General features: G+C 43.0%; 1 protein-coding gene across 4 annotated transcripts in view; it reads right to left on the reverse strand.

The window, feature by feature from the left end:
* Positions 1–20625, reverse strand: part of alpk3a (alpha-kinase 3a) — a 55079-nt gene that overhangs the window by 20237 nt on the left and 14217 nt on the right. For all 4 annotated transcript variants that reach the window (XM_083552585.1, XM_083552583.1, XM_083552584.1 and 1 more), the window contains 6 exons: positions 17759–20087; positions 16099–16246; positions 15812–15939; positions 15682–15717; positions 15318–15592; positions 15006–15094 (listed from right to left, as the gene is read on the reverse strand). In XM_083552585.1, the coding sequence (XP_083408711.1) occupies positions 15006–15094; positions 15318–15592; positions 15682–15717; positions 15812–15939; positions 16099–16246; positions 17759–20087 (3005 nt within the window). The remainder of the gene's footprint in view (positions 1–15005; positions 15095–15317; positions 15593–15681; positions 15718–15811; positions 15940–16098; positions 16247–17758; positions 20088–20625) is intronic.

Consider the following 20625-nt stretch of genomic DNA (forward strand, 5'->3'; position numbering starts at 1 on the left):
ATAGAATATAGATAACATATCAAATGCTGAAAGTGAGACATTTTGAAATGTCATGCCAAATATTGGCTGATTCTGGATTTTATGAGAGCTACACATTCCAAAAAAGTTGGGACAGATAGCAATTAGAGGCCGGAAATGTTAAATGTACAAATAAGTAACAGCTGGAGGACTAATTTGCAAATTATTAGTTGGGCAGAGGATTAGCAATTCCCCCAATGCTGTGGCAAAAAAATAGTGGAGCAATTTCAGAAAGGAGTTGCAAAAAACATTGCAAAGAGTTTGAGGTAATCATCATCTACAGTGCATAATATCATCCAAAGATTCAGAGAATCTGGAACAATCACTGTGCGTAAGGGTCAAGGCCAGGAAAACCATACTGGATGTCAGTGATCTTCGGGCCCTTAGATGGCACTGCATCACATACAGGAATGCTACTCTAATGGAAATCACAACATGGGCTCAGGAATACTTCCAGAAAACATTGTCGGTGAACACAATCCACCGTGCCATTCGCTGTTGCCGGATAAAACTATATAGGTCGAAAAAGAAGCCATATCTAAACATGATCCATAAGCGCAGCCATTTTCTCTGGGTCAAGGCTCATTTAAAATGTACTGTAGCAAAGTGGAAAACTGTTCTGTGGTCAGACAAATCAAAATTTGAAGTTCTTTTTGGAAAACTGGGACGCCATGTCATCCGGACTAAAAAGTATAAGGACAACCCAAGTTGTTATCAGCGCTTACTTCAGAAGCCTGCATCTCTGATAATATGGGGCTGCATGAGTGTGTGTGGCATGGGCAGCTTACACATCTGGAAAGGAACCATCAATGCTGAAAGGTATATCCAAGTTCTAGAACAACATATGCTCCCATCCAGATGTCGTCTCTTTCAGGGAAGACCTTGCATTTTCCAACATGACAATACCAGACCACATACTGCATCAATTACAACATCATGGCTGCGTAGAAGAAGGATCAGGGTAATGAAATGGTCAGCCTGCAGTCCAGATCTTGGCGCATCATAAAGAGGAAGATGCGACAAAGAAGACCTGAGACAGTTCAGCAAACAAGAAGCCTGTATTAGACAAGAATGGGACAACATTCCTATTCCTAAACTTGAGCAATGTCATGCCAAAACTAAACTAAACCTCAGTCCCCAGATGTTTGCAGACTGTTATAAAAAGAAGAGGGGATGACACACAGTGGTAAACATGGCCTTGTCCCAACTTTTTTGATGCCATGAAATTAAAATCAACTTATTTTTCCCTTAAAATTATAAATTTTTTCAGTTTAAACATTTGATGTCATTTATATTGTATTCTGGATAAAATAATGAAATTTGATATATATATATCCGTGTGAATATATATAGTTCGCAACTTTTCATTTGGAACTTGCAAAAAATCTGATCTTCGCAAGAAGCTGCGTGTGGCTCGAAAGTTTGTACTAATAAATTACATAAAAATGTTTGAAAAACTATTTTATTATTGTCTTATTTATTTAAAGTAGCGAATAAAAACATTTGACAAGTAATTTACAATTTTGTTGAGTTTACTGAACAGTACAATTCCCCTTGAAAAAGGAACAATCAAAAGGAGAGAGTCAGGAACCCTGCGATTTTTTTTGTTACTCGTGGCCGGTCATAGAACGTAACCCGCATGAGTATCGAGGTTGCACAATGAAGTTCTACAATGAAGATCTATCTTATATGTATGTTGAAACACAGTGATTAACGGAAAAATAAGTAACTGTGTAGGAGGCTTAAGACCGGGAAGGGACCGGAATGGGAACAGCCAAACTCTGGTACTAAGTTTTAAAGCAGACTGAGATTTTAACCTCTAAGCCTTCAGCGCCGCGCTACGGATATCCCATTGTTTGGAGGTGTTAATGTTTAACGATAGATTAAATAAAAAGGGACACAAACACATCCACTTTATTTCTAATACTGGGGAATCCACAACCACTTTGTAGACATCGGTGACACACTGCCGATTTAAGCCATCACCAACTACAGGATATAATCACCTATCTGCGATAGTGATGTCTTTTCTCCAGACATGCTGCACAGCTTCTACGCTGAATTTAAAGCACAGAACAACGTGACTTCCAACAACCTGGTGCTTTTCTCACAGGTTGTGTGAGAAAAGCTTTTGGCAGAGTGCACAGAGGATGTGCATATCAGCTGACAGATGTTGTCACTGACCTCTTCAACATCTGTCTCAGCGGCACTGTTGTTCCAAAAAGTAATCTAAGGTCACTATCATTGTCACTTTGCCGAAGAAGTCATCTGGGGCATTCCTTAATGACTACCATCCCGTTGCAGTCACTTTTATAATACAGAGTTGCTTCATCGTGAGGCACTTCATGAACCTGCTACTCCCTCAGTGTACCCACTGCAGTTTGCGTATAATCCTAACTGCTCTAAAAATTATGCCATCTCCATCAACACTCCACCTAACCCTCACTTACCTGGAAAATAAATACTCCTATGTATGAATGTTAAAAGACTTTAGCTTAGCATTCAACACCATCATTCCTCAGCATCTATTTGACAAGCTGAGTCTTTTGGGCCTGAACAACTCTCTCTCTCTGCAACTGAATCCTGGACATTTTGACAAAGACCAAAAGCCAGGATCACAAACAACACCAACACTATCACATTGAACACTATTAACACTGCTTACTCATGACTGTATAGAATGGCACAAGTTAAACCACATTTACACAATGTGGATTAAACTAAAGGGATGAATGTTGACTTCAGGAGGACACATAGTGACCTCTACCCCCTGAATATTAACATCTCCTCTGTGAAGATTGTGGAAAACAAAAAAGTCCTTGTTATTCACCTGGTGAGTCTCATGTAGTGTAAGGGGCAAGCACTCTGAACTTAACCGCCAGCAGGTTGCAGAAGACAAGAAGTACAAGGATGCATGGCGTCCTGAAGAGACACGGCTAGAGTTTAATTGAGTAGCGGCTCCTAACTGTCTTCAAGGCCAGCAGTGCCTATAAAAGGTTCCTGACTAATGGTGGCTCTCTCCCCTATCCTCTCTCACTACAGGATGGCAGATGCAGAAGAGGAATTCCCACCAGACTCTCACAATGTCTTGTAAAGGTGGGATAATCCTCAGCCTTACAGCAGGAAGTCCCTATGCGGCAATGAAAACCTGGGCAGAGCCAGTCCGCCTGTCAGGACCAGAGGCATTGGAGTGCGGCGAGAATGCCCCGTTCCTTATCCCATTGCAGCCACTCTTCACCCCCTTTCCTGGGCACCAGAACAGAAGTTAACCAATTTGCCCAAGCCTATTGTGCTTGTTGGTGCTACAGTGTCATTGTGTTTACTGTGTTGACAGTTGAGGGAATGTTGTTTTGTTTTATTTTGTACTCCACTGTATATGGTTGGAATGCCAATAAAAGCCTACTTGACTGGATTTGACATCAGAAGATATCCAGCAGTGGCACCAGCATGGAACTGGTGATTTTGTACATTTGCCCACTGACAAACAAATGATCATTATATCATTTTAATGGTAGGTCTATTTGAATAGTGAGAAACAGATTAACAAAAAAACAACAAAAAAAAACCATTTAAAACATTGTCAGTGTACAAACATACAAAATCAGCAGGGGATAAAAAAAAATTTTTTCCCTCACTGTACACTGTACACCCATCTGCAGTCTGGAGAAGTCTGGCCAGAACTGGTCTTTATTGAAGAAATGCAGGCAAAAATCCACACATTGATGTGTACACAAAGCTAAGCAACTCAACAATGCATGAAAACACAGGAACTTGGATGCGGAAAAATCATAGTAAGCGTATTGAACTAATCTGTCAAAAAAAGGCTAGAGATAATGAAGAAAATAATGAGTGTTTTTGTAGGCAAAAATTAAGCATGGTTGAGTTTCCTTGCAAGTTTGGGGCTACATTTCTGCAAATGGAGTTCAATATTTAGTTAGGATTAACATTGTCCCCTTTGCTGAGAAATATAGACTGATAGATATCCATAATTTATTCTGTAGCAGTAAAACAACCCCAAACATCTTTGCGGTATAGAAAAACAAGGACCTCTGGAAGTGATGGTCTAGCCTCCACAGAGCCATTATCTAAATATTAATTCTTTCTGGGATTACAGGAGTAAATAATTCAAGGCAGCCTACATCCACAGAAAATCTGGATAGTTCTCCAAGATGTTTGAAACAACTTAATGCTTGCTGAGTTTCATCAAAGACTGTTTGTTAGTGTATTTGAAAAATGTTTGCTGATTTGCAGTCAAAGGGTGGTCAAAGGTAAGTACACCAGTCATATTTCAGTAACCATTTTATTATATCTTCCCAAGTAACAAAACTATAGAAATTAAACTTTGATATGTTTTATAGCAGAGGTGGTAAAAGTACACACATTCTTCACTTAAGCAGAAGTACAGATTCTAATGTTTTAAAAGTAAAGACGTTTGGGCTCTGACATGTACTTGAGTAGAAATTATCTATTACTACTAACTGTTTTAGTGTCATACTGGAACTATACATCATGTCATATTAATATTACTGCTGTCAATCACAACTTAAACGCACATTTTTATCTGTTCTAGATATACCTTACATTAATACTTTAATAAATGCTTTATGTAAATGTATGTTTATTATTAGTGAAACCATACTCAACATTAATCATAAAGGTTTTGAAATGTTGGAAAACTGCCGTTCGGCCCAGTTTCTGAAAAGAGGGCATCATGTTCTGCTTCAGAAAGTACATGTTGGAATCCATTTCCCTCAATAAACCGCAGTTTCCCAGCAGCACTCATGCAGCCCCAGACCATGATGCTACCACCACCATGATTGACTGTAGGCAAGACACAATCTTCTTGGTACTTTTCACCAGGGCGTTCCCTATCAGAAGCTACACTCAATAATGCATTTAATAATGCTATGGGAAAATTGTTTTTTTATCAGTTTTGAAGCATGTATGTCAAACACACTAAGAATTTGGCTTCAATAACCTTGTCAACAGTTTGTCAACTAAATGCATGCACCTGCAATGCTTTAAATAGACGTGACACAGATGGTTTCTTTGTCTTCAGAGACTGCTTTTTTTGTGTTTTAGAGGGCGCTGTTAAAAAAAAATATACACATAAAAAAATATAAAAAAAACTCTAGCGGGTCTCCCAAGAGATGCTTGCTCCGCTCTCGAAGGTGGCCTTTTTTTATTTTATTTTTTTATATATATATTAATATAATGTAAATATCATGGGGCTCACGTGTCATGCTGGCTGAGAGGCAAGATGCAGGCATGCCCTTTTCTTGCCAAATTGCGAATGCTCTGGCACTTCCTCGGAACGAGCCGATGACATATTTTTTCTTCCATCCTGCATTACAAACATTTTAAGCTCCACTTCTGAGTGCTCCGCCCATGATGAGAAAGCATTTAGGATGTACTCGAGGTAGTGACTGTGGTTCCCCTTCCGGAACTCGATCTGCGTCGAAACGCTATAGGAACGCCCCTGCGTTGTCCACGCTCTGAACCACGTGTAAAATCTAGCCAATAGGCAAGCCGTGACGTCATAGACAGGCGACGTCGCGTAAACCAGGAAGCTACAAGATGGCTGTGCGGTGGTAGCGACTTAGCTTCTGCTCGTCCAGGTAAGCGCTTTGTGTGTCTCAGTGTTGGGCTAGTAACTTTTGACAGTAACCAAAACTGTAACACGTTACTTTTAAAAATAGAGTAACTTCGTTACCGTTACCAAATGGTGCGTTACACGTTACTTTTCTAAATGAATTAATTTCGGCTGAAGTGTAGACTTCAGCCTAACCTGCTTACAGCAGCGTCGCATTGTAGGATTAATGGATAAACCACTGTAAACAGGAAGAAGACGCATTGTAGGATTGGTGGATGAACCACTGTAAACACGAAGAAGACGCACTGTGGGCATGTCTCCATTTATTCAGGTCTGTGCGGCAGTAATGGCGAGTCGAGGCGAGTGCAAGACAAGTTTCTCAAAGTGGAAATATGCTCATTATTTCACTTTAGTTGAGTATAAAGACAAAAACTGTCAAATGTAAGCTGTGTCTTTCTGGTTCGAAGCTCGTATCTACTGCGATAAACAGCAACTCCAATCTGCCGAAGCTCCTTCAGAATCTACATGCCTCGAAAAAGCTAGAAGCTAACCTGGTGTTCTGTTTTTATACTTCAGCTGTGAAAGGAACATTTTTAAGAGCTCAACACAACAGCAGAAGCCACTTTAGTTTTTGATTGTGAATATATTATTCAGCTTGTTTTGTTGTTTATTTCAGAAATCCTTGTGATATATTCAGTTTGGGGGGGGGGGGGGGGGTGACACGCAGCCGATGTGTTGTTTGCTTAGCTTAGGAGCGTGCTTAGTCGGTTCTCGAGGGAATCGGTTGTTAGCATTTTAGCCGTGTGGCTATGTATTCCCGGTTGTGAGGCGAGCCGAGCTCCCGTTCCCCGGGGATTGCGCTCATTTGGTGGGTCCTTCTCCGGTGCGTGTGACGCGGTGCTCCGTATTTCTTCCTCCAAGGTGGGAGAATTTTCGGAGAGCGCTCTCCGAGGTGAGCGCTCTCCCTCGCGGCCTCGGCTCTTTTGAAGGTATCGGCTGTTAGCATTTTAGCTGTGTGGCTATGCGCTCCCGGCTGCTAGCCGAGCTCCCGTTCCCCGGCGAGAGCGCTCGTTTGGAAACAGTTCTTTTCCCGGTGTGTGTGTGTGTGTGTCTTTCCTCCGAGGTGGAAGAAATGTTGAAAAATTCGGGGAACTTCTCCCTGTGCGGGTGGCGCAGTGTTGCATGTCTCTCTCTCCGAGGAGGATGGGATGATGTGTGCGAATGTTGTTGGAGCTAAGTAGCGCGGCTACGGGACGATCCCGCTTGTGGTAGAGACGCTAGCTAGCTATCTCTCCCCGAGTGATGCGTCTGTGAAGGCTATCGGTTTGCCTACGAAGAGCCGCTTGGCTCTGGTAGGTAGGGCTACGTGGCAGGTCAGGCTGCAGGTTGCTTCCACACAATAAGTGTGTTGCAGGCATACCAGGCTGGCCTGCTATGGGGGACGATGCAAGCTTCCTGGCCTGACCTGGTAGCGCTGTAGGTGAGGGCGATTTCGGTGGTAGTTCCTCGGCGCTCCAATGGGGCTGCTCGGCGGCAGCCTCGCCCTGGTATGTCCGGGCACAGCGTAGTAGCCTGGTAAGAGTGCGTAGCCTCCCAATTACCGCGGGGAGGTCCTAGGGGCCCCTGGCGACACTCTAAGCCCGAGGAGGGGCTGGACGACCTGAGGATCGTCCTCGCCTTCAGTGAACGGGCTGTGGTGTGTAGGCCTGATGGCTTGCATCTTGGAGGGCGGTGTGCACCTAATGCTACGGTGCTCGTCCCTCCCCGGCACCAGCGGTTAACTTCCTTATTCCAGCCGTAGTTTGTTGCGGATGGGGGTCATCCGCCGCCTCTCAGGAGGCTTCAACGGCCGCAGTACGCTGCTCCTGCCGTCCGGGTTCAGGAGGACTGTCTGCCAGCCCTGCCACAGGTCGTGTTCAGGGCGCAGCTTTCTCAAGCGGTTTGCTCCCCGTATTCCGCCCGTATGATCGCTGCGGATTGGGGGATCTGCCGCCTCTCAGGAGGTGTAGTCGGCTGCAGAGCACCGCTCCAGCCGCTCTGAGTGGGTCAGGGGCCAGCCCTGAGGGGTTGGTTCTCCCTGTGGAGACTTTCTGTCAGTCTGGAGGGCTGCCTGGAGTCTCTCGGGGGTCCTGCGTACTGTGGAGAAGGGCTGTGCGATTCAGTTCGCGTCTTCTCCTCGCCGGTTCAATGGGGTGTGTCCCACCCTGGTGGGACTCGTGCAGGCTCTGGTCCTGGGACAGGAGGTGCGTGCTCTCCTGAGAAAACAGGCCATCGAGGTGGTTCCCTTCTCCTTGTTCAGAGAGTTAGGCTGCTACAGCCCGTGCTTCATTGTTCCGAAGGACGGCGTGTTGCATCCCATTCTGGATCTCCACTCCTTGAACCACTTACTTTTGAGGTTTGGGTTCAGGTTTCTCGTTTAGAGAGGTCGTGTCTCAGGTCGAGTCCGAGCACTGATTTGTCATACGTTAGATCTGGAGGTCACATGCTCCCACGCAGCCATCTTTCACCACTCACGGGAGGTTCCTGAGGTTGCTTTCGGGGCGAAGCTTACCAATATTGGTCCTTCCGTTCGGCCTAGCGCTCTCACCCTTTACCTTCACAGAGCGCGTAAAGGGGCACTGACCCCGCTGCGGCTTCAAGGCATCCGCATTTTGTATTATATCGACGATTGGTTGATGTTGGCTCGTTAGATCTCCAGGCAGTTCGGCATTGAGATGCTGTTCCCGCCTGCATGAAGGTACTGGGGTTCAGACTGAAACGCCGGGTGGAGTGTACTTTCTCCAGCGCGGAGAACCACTTTCTCGGCGTGGTGTGGGACTCGGCCGGGTTGCGGGCACGGTTGTCTCCCGCCCTGTTGTAGTCATCCCCACCGCAGTCAGGAGGGTAGGAGCAGGCCAGCCAGTCACTGTGAGGCAGTTCCAGAGGCTGCTGGGTCTCATGGCGGCAGCGTCCAGTGTATTTCCACTCGGCCTCCTCCGCATGTGGCCCCTCCAGTGGTGGCTCCGGGGCAGGTGGGTTCCTCCTGCCGTATCATACCATCAAGGTCTCGCGGTGTGCCGTTTGAGCCTTGGATGCATGGAAGGACCCTACGTTCTGTCCCGAGGCCCCGTTTTAGGGACTCCTTGTCATCACGTAACGCTTACGACGGACGCTTCCCTCACGGGGTGGGGAGTGGTCATGAGTGGCCACACTGCCCAGGGTCTGTGGAGCGGCCCACGTCTCTCGTGGCACATACGTGGCAACATATGTGCCACGTCTCTCGTGGCACATATGTTGCCGGGGGATGCTGGCGGTGTTGTTGGGGTTGAAACACTTTCTCCCAGTCATGAGAGATCGCCATGTGTTGGTCCGCACGGACAATACTGCGGTGGTCTCGTACATCGACCGCCAGGGGGGCCTCCGGTCTCGCCCCTTGCAAACAACTGGCGCGAGAGGTCCTCTTGTGGTCCCGGGGCGAACTTCTCTCATTTAGAGCCGTTTACATCCCGGGACGGTTGGATGTCTGAGCAGACGCCCTGTCGAGACAGTGGCTGCCGTGGGATGGTCTTGGCCGAGGCTATGCCTGTACGCCTTTCCCCCGATCGCGCTGCACTCGGGAGTTCTGAAAAGAGTTCGCCGGGATGGAGTCTGTCTCCTGCTGGTAGCACCTCGATGGCGGGCGGGACCCTGGTTCACTCCCGCCCGGAGTTGTGGGAGCTGTGGCCCTGAGGGGGCATAGTTCATAGCGACTGTTCTCTCTTCCGAGGTAGTAGAGGCCCTTCTCCATGCCAGAGCTCCCCCCACGAGGACTGTTCGCGTCACGGTGTAAGCACCATGACTTGGACCCAGTTAACTGCCCGGTCGGTTCAGTTCTGGAGTTCCATTCTCGATGATGCATGACGTATTTTTTTAAAGCCTTCTATTATCCCCAGTGAAAAAAACTTTTTACCAAATATGTCCAGCACATGCTCTTCAGACTTACATCCACTGCACTAGCCAGTGGCAGAAGTCAGAGCAGCTTTTCATATGCTACAGGGCTGCAACCAGGGGGCAGCTGCCCCTAGGCAAACAATGTCACATTAAAGAGTCAAAGCTCAAACTGTAGCAGCTCTAGCATTCAACCAGGGGGGTTGCATCTTCCAAGGCAAAAGGTGTCCCCTTGAAGCAAGTGTGTGATGCGGCAGGCTGGTCCTCCCCGAACACATTTTTCAGGTTTTATAGTTTAAATGTCCATGATAAAAGCCATGTTTGAGACCTCTTCAATGTTTGTGCACACACAATACACAAATTTAAGGGGGTCAGACACTTCAAGTGTGGCAGCATTTGTATTCTCGTTCCCATAGCATTATGAAGCGTTTTTTTTTTTTTTTCCTAGATAAAGGAGCAGATCTGGAGGTATCATGAATATAGAGTGTTCCGTGAAATGTGATATTTGTATGCTGTCGTCCCCTCACTCTTACCCATTCACTCAGGTTTGTTGACGGTGGTGTGGTGGGCCGTCTCTTATCCCAGAGATCCCTAATTTCTGTGTTTCCTTCTGTTTTTTTTTTTTTTTCCCCGCTGTTGCCATGTCTACTCGTGCGGCGCAATGTGTGCTAGAGGACTGATGCAGTTACTCTTGTGGACCTCAAAAAAGCTGTCCACGAGTTGAAGCCCACCACCTGCCCTCTAGACGCTGTTCCTGCCAGGATTTTGAAGGAGGCTGTCCCATCCTTGTCTCCTTCATAAACAGCTGTTTTAGGGTGGGTACTGTTCCCGCTGCTCTCAAACACGCTATTGTTAGACCGCTGCTCAAGGAACCCAACCTTGATCCCTTCATACTATCCAACTTCTGCCCTATATCTAACCTGTCATTTCTGTCTAAGTTGATGGAGAAGCTTGTTTTTGCCCAGCTTCAGTCTCACCTTCAACTGCACAGCATTGGTGATACATTTCAGTCCGGTTTCAGGTCAAGACATAGCACTGAATCAGCATTATTGAGGGTCCATAATGACATTCTTGAAGCCCTGGATGGTAAAAGTTCTGTGGTTTTGGTGTTACTGGACCTAACTGCTGCATTTGACACTGTGAATCATGCCATCCTCATCTCTCGTCTTCAATATGTTGTTGGTCTGCATGGTGCGGGATGCTCAATTGGTTCTCATCATACCTCACTAACAGAACTTTTTCAGTAATGCTTAATTATTCTTCTTCCTTGGTTGCTCCTCTGCCATCTGATGTGCCTCAAGGATCTATTCTTGGTCCTATTCTGTTTTCACTCTATATGCTGCCACTTGGTCAACTCATCTCCAATCACAAAGTTCAATTTCATTTCTATGCTGACGACCTCCAGATCTATCTTCCTGTGATTCTAAGTAATCATTCTGCATTGGACCCTCTCCATAATTGCCTTCAGGATATCAAACAGTGGCATTCCCAGAACTTCCTTCATCTGAAAGACGAGGATGCTGTCCAGGGACCAAAACTGTGGAACACACTTCCAGCACACAAACGATGCATCACTGTGCTGAGTGTTTTTAAATCACAGTTAAAAACTCATTTATTCTTACAAGCTTTTAATACATAGCCCCTGATTCAACTGCTATTTTATGTACATTGTGTTCTTATATTTTATTGTCTATTGTTGTTTTACTGGAAAGTGCCTTGTGCTCCTTTTGGTTGCTGTAAGGTGCTCTATAAAAATTTTTTTATTTGATATGATTTGATTTGATAATTGGGCAACTACTGCAGAAGTGATAAGGGAGACAGCTAGAAAGGTACTTGGTGTGACATCTGGAAATAGAAAGGAAGACAAAGAGATGTGGTAGTGAAATGAGGAAGTGCAGGAAAGCATAAGGAGTAAAGAGGTTGGCAAAACAGAATTGGGATCAACAGAGTGATGAGAAAAGTAGGCAGGAGTACAAGGAAATGCGGCAGCAGGTGAAGAGGGATGTGGCGAAAGCCAAGGAAAAGGCATATGAGGAGCTGTATGAGAAGTTGGACACTATGGAAGGAGAAAAGGATTAGTACCGATTGTCCAGGCAGAGAGACCGAGCTGGGAAGGATGTGCTGCAAGTTGGAGCAGTAAAGGATGGAGAGGGAAATGTGTTGACTAGTGAGGAGAGTGTGTTGAGAAGATAGAGGGAGTATTTTGAGCAGCTGATGAACAAGGAAAATGAGAGAGAGAGAAGGTTGGGTGGTGTGGAGTTGGTGAAGCAGGAAGTGGATAGGATTAGTAAGGAGGAAGTGAGAGCAGCAATTAAGAGGATGAAGAGTGGAAAGTCAGTTGGAAGAGCAACACAGACGCATTATTTGCTTGAAGAATGTTGATGAAGAAGTATAGAGAAAGTCAGAAGGAGTTGCATTGTGTGTCTGTGGATTTAGAGAAAGCGTCGACAGGGTCCCAAGAGAGGAGTTGTGGTATTGTATGAGGAAGTCAGGTGTGTCAGAGAAATATGTGAGGGTGGTGCAGGACATGTATGGGGACAGTGTGACAGCAGTGAAGTGTGCAGTAGGAACGACAGACTGGTTCAAGGTGGAGGTTGGACTGCATCAAGGATCGGCTCTGAGCCCTTTCCTGTTTGCAGTGGTGATGGACAGGTTGACGGACGAGGTTAGACAGGAGTCTCAGTGGACTATGATGTTTGCGGATGATATTGTTATTTGTGGTTGGAGTAGGGAGCAGGTTGAGAAGAGCCTGGAGAGGTGGAGGTACGTGCTTAAAAGAAGGGGAATGACAGTCAGTAGGAGTTAGACATAGTACTTATGTTTGAATGAGAGGGAGGGCAGTGGAGTGGTGCGGTTGCAGGGAGAAGAGGTGGAGAAGGTGGAGGAGTTCAGGTACCTGGGGTCAACAGTGTAAAGTAATGAAGAGTGTATTAGAGAAGTGAAGAAAAGAGTGCAGGCAGGGTTGGAGTGGGTGGAGAAGAGTGGCAGGAGTGATTTGTGATAGAAGAGTATCTGCAAGAGTGAAAGGGAAAGTTTATAAGACTGTGGTGAGACCTGCGATGTTGCATGGTTTAGAGACAGTGGCATTGAGTAAAAGACAGGAAGTGGAGCTGGAGGGAGCAGAGCTGAAAATGTTGAAGTTTACGTTGGGAGTGACGAGGATGGACAGGATTAGAAATGAGTTTATTAGAGGGAAAGCGCAAGTAGGACGTTTTGGAGACAAAGCGAGGGAGGTGAGATTAAGATGGTTTGGACATGTTCAGAGAAGGGACATGGGGAATATTGGTTGAAGAATGCTGAGAATGGAGCCCCCAGGAAGGAGGAAAAGAGGAAGACCAAAGAGGAGGTTTATGGATGACATGCAGGTAGTTGGGTTGAAAGAGGCAGATGTAGAGGACAGGGGGGTATGGAGACAGATGATCCGCTGTGGCAACCCCTAATGGAAGAAGCTGAAAGAAGAAGAAGATGAAGAAAAAGAAGATTTCCATATATTTCTCTCCCTGTCACCCCTCTACATTATCTTTTGAGTTAAACATGAGGCACCAGTGACCACTGTTCCTGTCCCCCTCTCCACGGATCTGCCCGCTTTGTCCTGGCCTGCCTCTGGATGGTGTTCTCTACTATTAGAGGCCATTCTGTGCAGCTGGGGATGGTTTCTTATCAATAGCCTGGGGATTCATCAAATTTCAGAGTAAGACAATAGCTTTAAGGATGGATTTGGACTGTAGTTAATGTTAAGAGTCTGCAACTCAGGACTACAGTTTGAATCTGATCACCATCACTGCACACTTCAACATCGTTTAGCTGTAATAAATGAACATTCGGTGCCACCCAGATGAGGCTGGATTCCCCCTCAAGTCTGGTTCCTCTCAAGGTTTCTCCCTTATACCATTATATAGTTTTCCTTGCCACAGTCACCACCGGCTTATTAGGGACAAATTTACACTTATATAGAACATCTTATTAATTTTTTATTATGCATTTTCTGTGTAAAGCTGCTTTGAGAAAATTAAAATTTTCAAAAGCATATTGAGTGTAGTGGTTAGGATGCGGCGCTCTCACCGCTGCGGCCCGGGTTCGATCCCTGGTCAGGGAACCAACCCCAGCCATTAGGGTTGCACAAGCCAGTGCACTCTTAGTGCTGGTCCCAAGCCCGTTTAAATGGGGAGGGTTGCATTAGGAAGGGCATTCAATGTAAAAACATGTGCCAAATCGAACATGCAGATCATGAATTCGGATGATCCGCTGTGGTGACCCCTAATGGGAGAAGCTGTAAGAAAGTTTAATTGAGTGTAGCTTTTGATAGAGAATGTCTCTATCAGGATGGGTTATATGAGTGTTACTATGTTTCCTGAAAAAGCAATACTGAGATTCTACACCTCACTGCCACACTGTGGGCGTGTTCGGACGTCTCTTCAGACAAAGGAATAACCTGAAGGTGTGTCTGTGTCGCATCTATTTATAGCCTCACAGGCACATCACCTGCCAAGATTATTTTAACCAAATTCTTAGCGTGTTTGACACATGCTTCACAACCGGTTTAACAAAGAATGTTTCCATAGTGCTATGAAACCCAGCATCTAATTCCCGCTTTTTCAGGAAACCCGAAACATTTGTGAGCTTTCTTGTGAGCCAGCTTTAGAAGATGCTTCATTCAGGGATGATAGCAATGCAAACCCACTTGTTGTACTGTGCAGCGTTTGGTCTGGGCACTGACAAGCGGACTTTCTCCTTCTGCAGCCTCTAAACAATGTTAGCAGCACACATGTTTTTAGGGGCCAGCTTCTGAACCTGACCACACAGCTCAAGGATTCAACTTCTTTGATTGACCTTGGTGAAGCCTGTTCTAAATGGAACCCACCTGGAAAACCTCTGTATGGCCCTGGCCCGCTGCACTGTAACTTAGTTTAAGGGTCTTACCGATCATTTTATAGCCTAGGCATCTTTGTGGAGAGCAACAATTCTAAAACTCAAATCCTCAGAGACTTCTTTACCATGAGGTGCCATCCAGTGGTCAGTATAAGAGAATTGTACTGCTTTAATACTAGATACACAAATTCTGCCAAGCAGACAAAAACATGAACATGATGAATAAGACATGCTTTGCATGGTTAAACAACGTACAGGAGTTATCACTTAGGGTGTACCCAATTTTTTGCCAGCTTTTTTGAAAATTATGGCTGAATGTTGAGGACAGTAAATCAATACTGCTATACAAGCTGCACATTGACTACTCTGAAATATTAAGTTTTATTTTTATAGTACTGTTCCCTGAGAAGATATAATAAAATGGGTGCTGAAATGTGAGGAGTGTACTCGCTTTTGTGAGATACTGTATATATTTTTTTATTGTGAATACAATATGAATTTATGAGATTTGAAAATCATTGCATTCTGGGATTTTATTTACATTTTGCATATCGTCCCAACTTTTTTTTTATTGTGGTTGTATTTAATACTGTGAAAAGACAGAGAGAAAGGGACTTACTCTAATGCAAAACCAAACTGATCGATCACTCTCGTCTCAGCAGCAAAGATTTTGCAGTATTCCCGGACTGTGTTATGGATTTTACATTCCTAAGGAAGCAGAAATAATCAAAGGTTTTTTTTATATTTCTTAGCTAGTTGATATATTAATACTTTTTTAAAACATGAATGTGGTTATAAGTACATTAGCTCATAAATAATTAATATTGATTAAATAATAATTTTGATCAATAAAAGGTGTACTTGAATTACCTGACATATTATCAATGCGCTTTAGACTTAATCATGCTTTCAATGAAATTGATATAATTACCTGTCTTGTGATCTCTAAATTTATCTCTGCCAAGCAGTTTTCTTCATTGGTCCCATATACAATGTGGTTTCTCACTTTGACAATGCAGGTGCTTCCTGACTCAAAAACAGGATCCAAACCATAGATGACCTTGGCTCTGCTGTTTTTGTGTGCACATCCTTCCCCAATTTGCAGCTCCTCAATCATAATGCGACCAAAAAACTTATTACCCCAGTAGCCAGGGTCCACCAGGCCTTTTGTAAACAGCAAGGGTGTCATCTCAATCTCTTCTCCCACTAAGGAGATTGCAGAACAAGACCAGTAGATAAGCTATACTGCTAAAAAATTAAATTGTTACTGTATGTCTACTTAAAAATACTCCTACCTTCTGAATCATCCCGTAAAAAGAACTCAGCCAGTACTGTGAAATAGTAAGGAGAGAGTGTAGATTTATGAATGTTTTTCCAGTTTGGTTTTAATTTTTCTGATGAATTAAATACCAAATGCAAATTTACTGTCTGAGCTGAGTAAGTAGTCAGTTGTGTCAGTGCCATATTCATTCTTGATTGTGCAGCTATAGACTCCACAGTCTCTGCTGGATGCCTGGACAATGGCCAGTGGCGCTTGATTCTCATCTCCTGCGCTGAGAAACATGTCACAAAAAAGTGTAAATTTTTTAAATCTTTACTGTATTTAATATTCATAATGTATCATTAAAATGAATCTTTAATCAAACACCTACACTTTATTTATAGAGGGAACATATGTGTAATCAGATTAGATAGGAAAAAAAACAAGTTACCTTCTTTTTATTTCTGCAATCTCTACATCATCTTTGAACCATTTGATTGTGGAGTCACTAAGCACATTAAAGAATTGACACCACAGCTTTAAGTGGCCCAGGGCATCAGAGAAAGGTTCTCCTCTGATCTTGCGGATTACCTGAGGAGCTGCAATTAGAGGAAAACTGGGTAAATATAAACACTATCTAGAGTATCCACTTTCCCCTATTAATCCTTAGATTTTAATCTTAGTCAATTTAAGTATGTCATAACATGCAAGTTTAGTCAGTCTGGTCAGAATTAAGTATGATGAGTTGTATAATTAAGAAATAATTATGTGGAAAAAATCTCCATCTTTTAATACCATCATTATGTTGCCATGGCTATACACTATGTGCACAATTATTAGGCAAGTTGTATTTTTGAGAATTAATTTAATTATTAAACAACTACAGTGTTCCTGGTCAATCCAAAATGTTAATACAACTCAAACCTAAATATCTAAAAAAAATTAAAGTCAGACTTTGGCTTTCTTAGGAGAATATCTATGTGTGCACAATTATTGTGCACATATTGGTGTGCATAATTATTATGCAACTAAATGAATTTCAAAATTGTCTAATTCTCATCTGTTAAAGTGATAATAATAAACAAACAACTCAAAATTTACAAATAAACATTTCTGACATTCCAAAAAATAAATAAATAAATATTGAAGAGTATAGCCAACTTTCATTTCAATAACAATCATAAGTCTTCCATTCATGGAGTCTGTCAGTTTCTTCAACCACAGCCTCCCAGACACTGTTCAGAGGCACTGTTTTTTACTTCACCATAAAATGTACTTTTAAGAAGGGCACACAAGTTCTTAATAGGGTTAAGGTCAGGTGAGGAAGGGAACCATGTAATTACTCTTTCATCTTTAAGGCCTTTACAGGCTAAGCATGCAGTGGAGTACTTCAACGCATGTGATGAAACATTGTCCTGCATAATCATGATATGATCTTCTTGAAAGATGCAGACTTTTTCCTGTACCACACTTAAAGAAAATGTCTTTGAAAGACTGGCAGTAGATTTGGATGTTGATTTTAAGTCCATCTTCAACCAGAAAAAGTCCAACTAGCTCATCTTTAATATTGCCAGCCCATACCGGTACCCCACCTCTACCTTGCTGGTGTCTGCTTTGAAGTCTAGCTATGTGCCAGTTACTAATTCAGCCACGTGCCCATCCTTTTAGCCCGTCAAGAGTGATTCTCATATCATCAGTCAATAGACGTTTAGGCCCAGTCTTGAAGTTTGAATTTATGTGTCTTATTCTGTGGTGGTCGGGTTTCAGCCTTCCTCATCTTGGACATGTCTCTGAGCACTGAACACCTTATGGGTACTCCAGGTAGGTTGTAGTTCTGGAATATGACAGCACTAGAGGATAATGGGTTCCTGGTAGTGTCACATTTGATTCTTCTCAAATCAGTTAATTTGCATTAAAAAAAAAATTTAGCCAACATGAAGTTATTCCCTTACAGCCTCTCTTATTTGAAGTTAATACGATTTTTTAAAAGTGCAGATTGTCAACTAAGTTATTTCTGGTAAGAAACTTCAATAGATTGCACCCCTTTACTTAATAATGACTTAAAATCTGAGATATTGTCTTTGCTCTGTTATAAAGCTTAATAAATTTACCTTTGTAGGGGTCTAGCCTTTCTTTTTCTGAAGGTTTGCTCTCTGTGTTTGACATGTTGATCTCCTCTGAAGGCTCCTCTTTAGGTTTGTGCAACTCCAGCATGGTTTTACGGCGACCTAACAAAGGTGAACGTTTTTCCATCTGCTGTGCTTGTTGCCCACTTTGAAGTTGCAAAAAAGCAGCCCTTCGTGCCTGGCTGGGTGACAAGTATGGGCCATCTTTTTTGCTTTGGGTATCTGAGCCTTCATCTTCAGACTTTGTTTTGGCAAGGTAGATTTTTCTGCGTGCTCCAGATGCCAGTTCCTCTGGGGTGGCAGAGGGGATAAGAGTAAGGCTGTCTCTACGTTTCATCTTGGGGCTGCTCTCACAGGATAGAGTGGATGTGGGGGTGCTGCCTCCACTCTCTTCTCCTTTCCTCTGACTTCCATTCCCTAATATGGAAACAGTAGAACCCTGGTTTTCCAAGTTAGGGTTATTTTTTGCCATAAGTCTATGCAAACTGGCTGGGCTTAGTGGGGGAAGTGTTGGTCCAACAGGAGTTGTTAAACCAAGTTTCTCCATAGCAGGTTTATCCTTTTGGAACCTGTCAGCATCAGGTTCCACTTTTGATTCTTTGTTTAGATTGTCTGTGTCATCGGCAGTGGCATTTTGTGCTTTTGGTGACAATGCCAAAGAGACATCGGAGTTCAGTTTAGTCTCCACTAAGGTATCTTTCTTAATTCCTTCACTGTCAGAATGACCCACCACCTCTCTAAATATAATAGCCAAAGACTCTGGTACTATTTCTTTTTTCATACTGCTTTCTGTACTACTTTCTAAATCTGTTGTAAGAATTAATGAAGATGAATAGGCATGCATTTTATGAGCGGCACTGTCTGGATGAACTGTATCATTAATGACACATTTTACAAATTCTTTCTCCTCTTCTTGGGCAGATATAATATCATCGGCACATGCTATGCTGATTATAGGGATATTAGTGCTGTCATTTCCTCTCCTCCAACCAACACTGACCCTGGTTGGTTCTTTATTATCAACAATTTGAGCCTCTAAATTATCTGGTTTAACTTGTGTTCTCTGGTCAAATGGAAACCACTCATGCTGAGGAGGTGCAACATCTACAGGCTCTACATTTATCATCACTTTATCATCTTCAATATTTTTGTTTGAATCCCTTGAGGCAATGCCTGTTGGCTCCGGAAAAAAAGGTTCATCATCTCTATGCATTCTTGCATCCTCATGAACCAGTGAATAGGTAACTCTATGAGGTTCTGTTAACAGTTTGTCTATTCTAGGCACACTGAACGGTTCCTCATGTTTGACCTTTTCTGGGACTATAACCTTGATTTCTTGAGTACATGGCACAGTTCTCATCTTTGCCACATTTTTTATTACTGTTTCACGTGTATCAGGAAGTATTATGATTGGAGAGACAAGAGATTGGTCCCTAAGGTCAACTGTGTGCCTTTCTGGTTGTGATTTAGTATAAAACTTTGTTTTTTCTACTGCTTTTAAACTCTCTAGTCCCTCAATATCTGCTTCCTTTTTATATTTACAAATTTCTATATCTTGCTCAGATATCAATTTTGTGCTTCCTCCTTTGCTATCACCTCTTTGTTCAGTTTCATTAACCATCTTTTTTTCTCTATTTTCATCATGCTTCTGTGTAATTTTTTTTAAACTGTCAAATGTATTACCCTTATTTCTGATGATGGTTTCTAATTTATTAGTATTATGTCTATCAGAGCCTGCTGAAGACTCTTGCACGTTTTCCATAATCCTATTAAGAACCAGAACAGAATTTCTATTTTGTGTAGTATTACTCTGCATTATAAAAGATTCCCCATGACTGGTGTCAAGTACTGGGGTTGATTTATTTTCAGAAATGGCATTGCATTGTGGACTTTCAGTAACACCAACAGTATCTGTTTCTGAATTCTTTGAGGAATCTCTCGACTCTGCTATTGCCATATCCAGCTTGTTTTTACTTCCTATATTGAGATTACATTCTGGTATTTTCTCATTCAATCTAATACCATTCTTGTGCACACACTTTTTGGGTACCAGGAGAGTTGCTTGGTTGACTGATGTAATTTGGGCTTCAGAACAACTATTGCAGCTTTCTAAGTCTGAACTGTTGAAATGTGGCATGGAGGCTGTTGCTATCACTGAAAAGTCTGTAGTATCAACTTGTTCTTTCACAACTTGTGTTTCTTCACCATCTTGCATCCTTTGATCAGTGGGAGCAGTGCATTCCTGCCCAGCAGTCTCATGACACACTTGAACCATGTGCTCATCGCTGGTGGGCTCTGTATTTTCATCTGAAGCCTTAAGACATAAAGACATGGTTAATCATAAAAAAAACTGCACTTACTCAAAAATGCCTATAAAAGTAAGCCAAACAAATGGTCTGGATTATAATTGATCTCAATGGTTTGTAAATATATTAAATATTATGACAGACAGTTAATTTAAGACAGACAATTTGGCAAGCTTTAAGATAACAATATAGCTGTTTCAATTAAGACTACTTGTATGGATAAGAGTACTTGTGTACAAGAGTCCTTGTTTCTTCCCATGTTCACAGGATTGGTTATACACCAAAAATGTTTTAAACTATTCAACGCTGTATAAAAAAAAAGCTTGCCCTTGATCCCTCTCAGTCCAACTTAGGCCAATATTAAACCTGTCTTTTATCACAAACATCCTATAAAAATAGAAATAAGATTCCTGAAATGTATCAGTCAAGATTTAAACCTTGTTAAAGCACAGAGACACCCCTGGTTATAAATGTGAATGATAATCTATTGGTCTCTGATCCAGATTTGTGTTTCTTGACCCAAGTGTAACTTTTGATACCACTAAT

This window comes from Silurus aristotelis, assembly GCF_946808225.1.
Source record: "Silurus aristotelis genome assembly, chromosome: 10".
Classification (NCBI taxonomy): Eukaryota; Metazoa; Chordata; class Actinopteri; order Siluriformes; family Siluridae; genus Silurus; species Silurus aristotelis.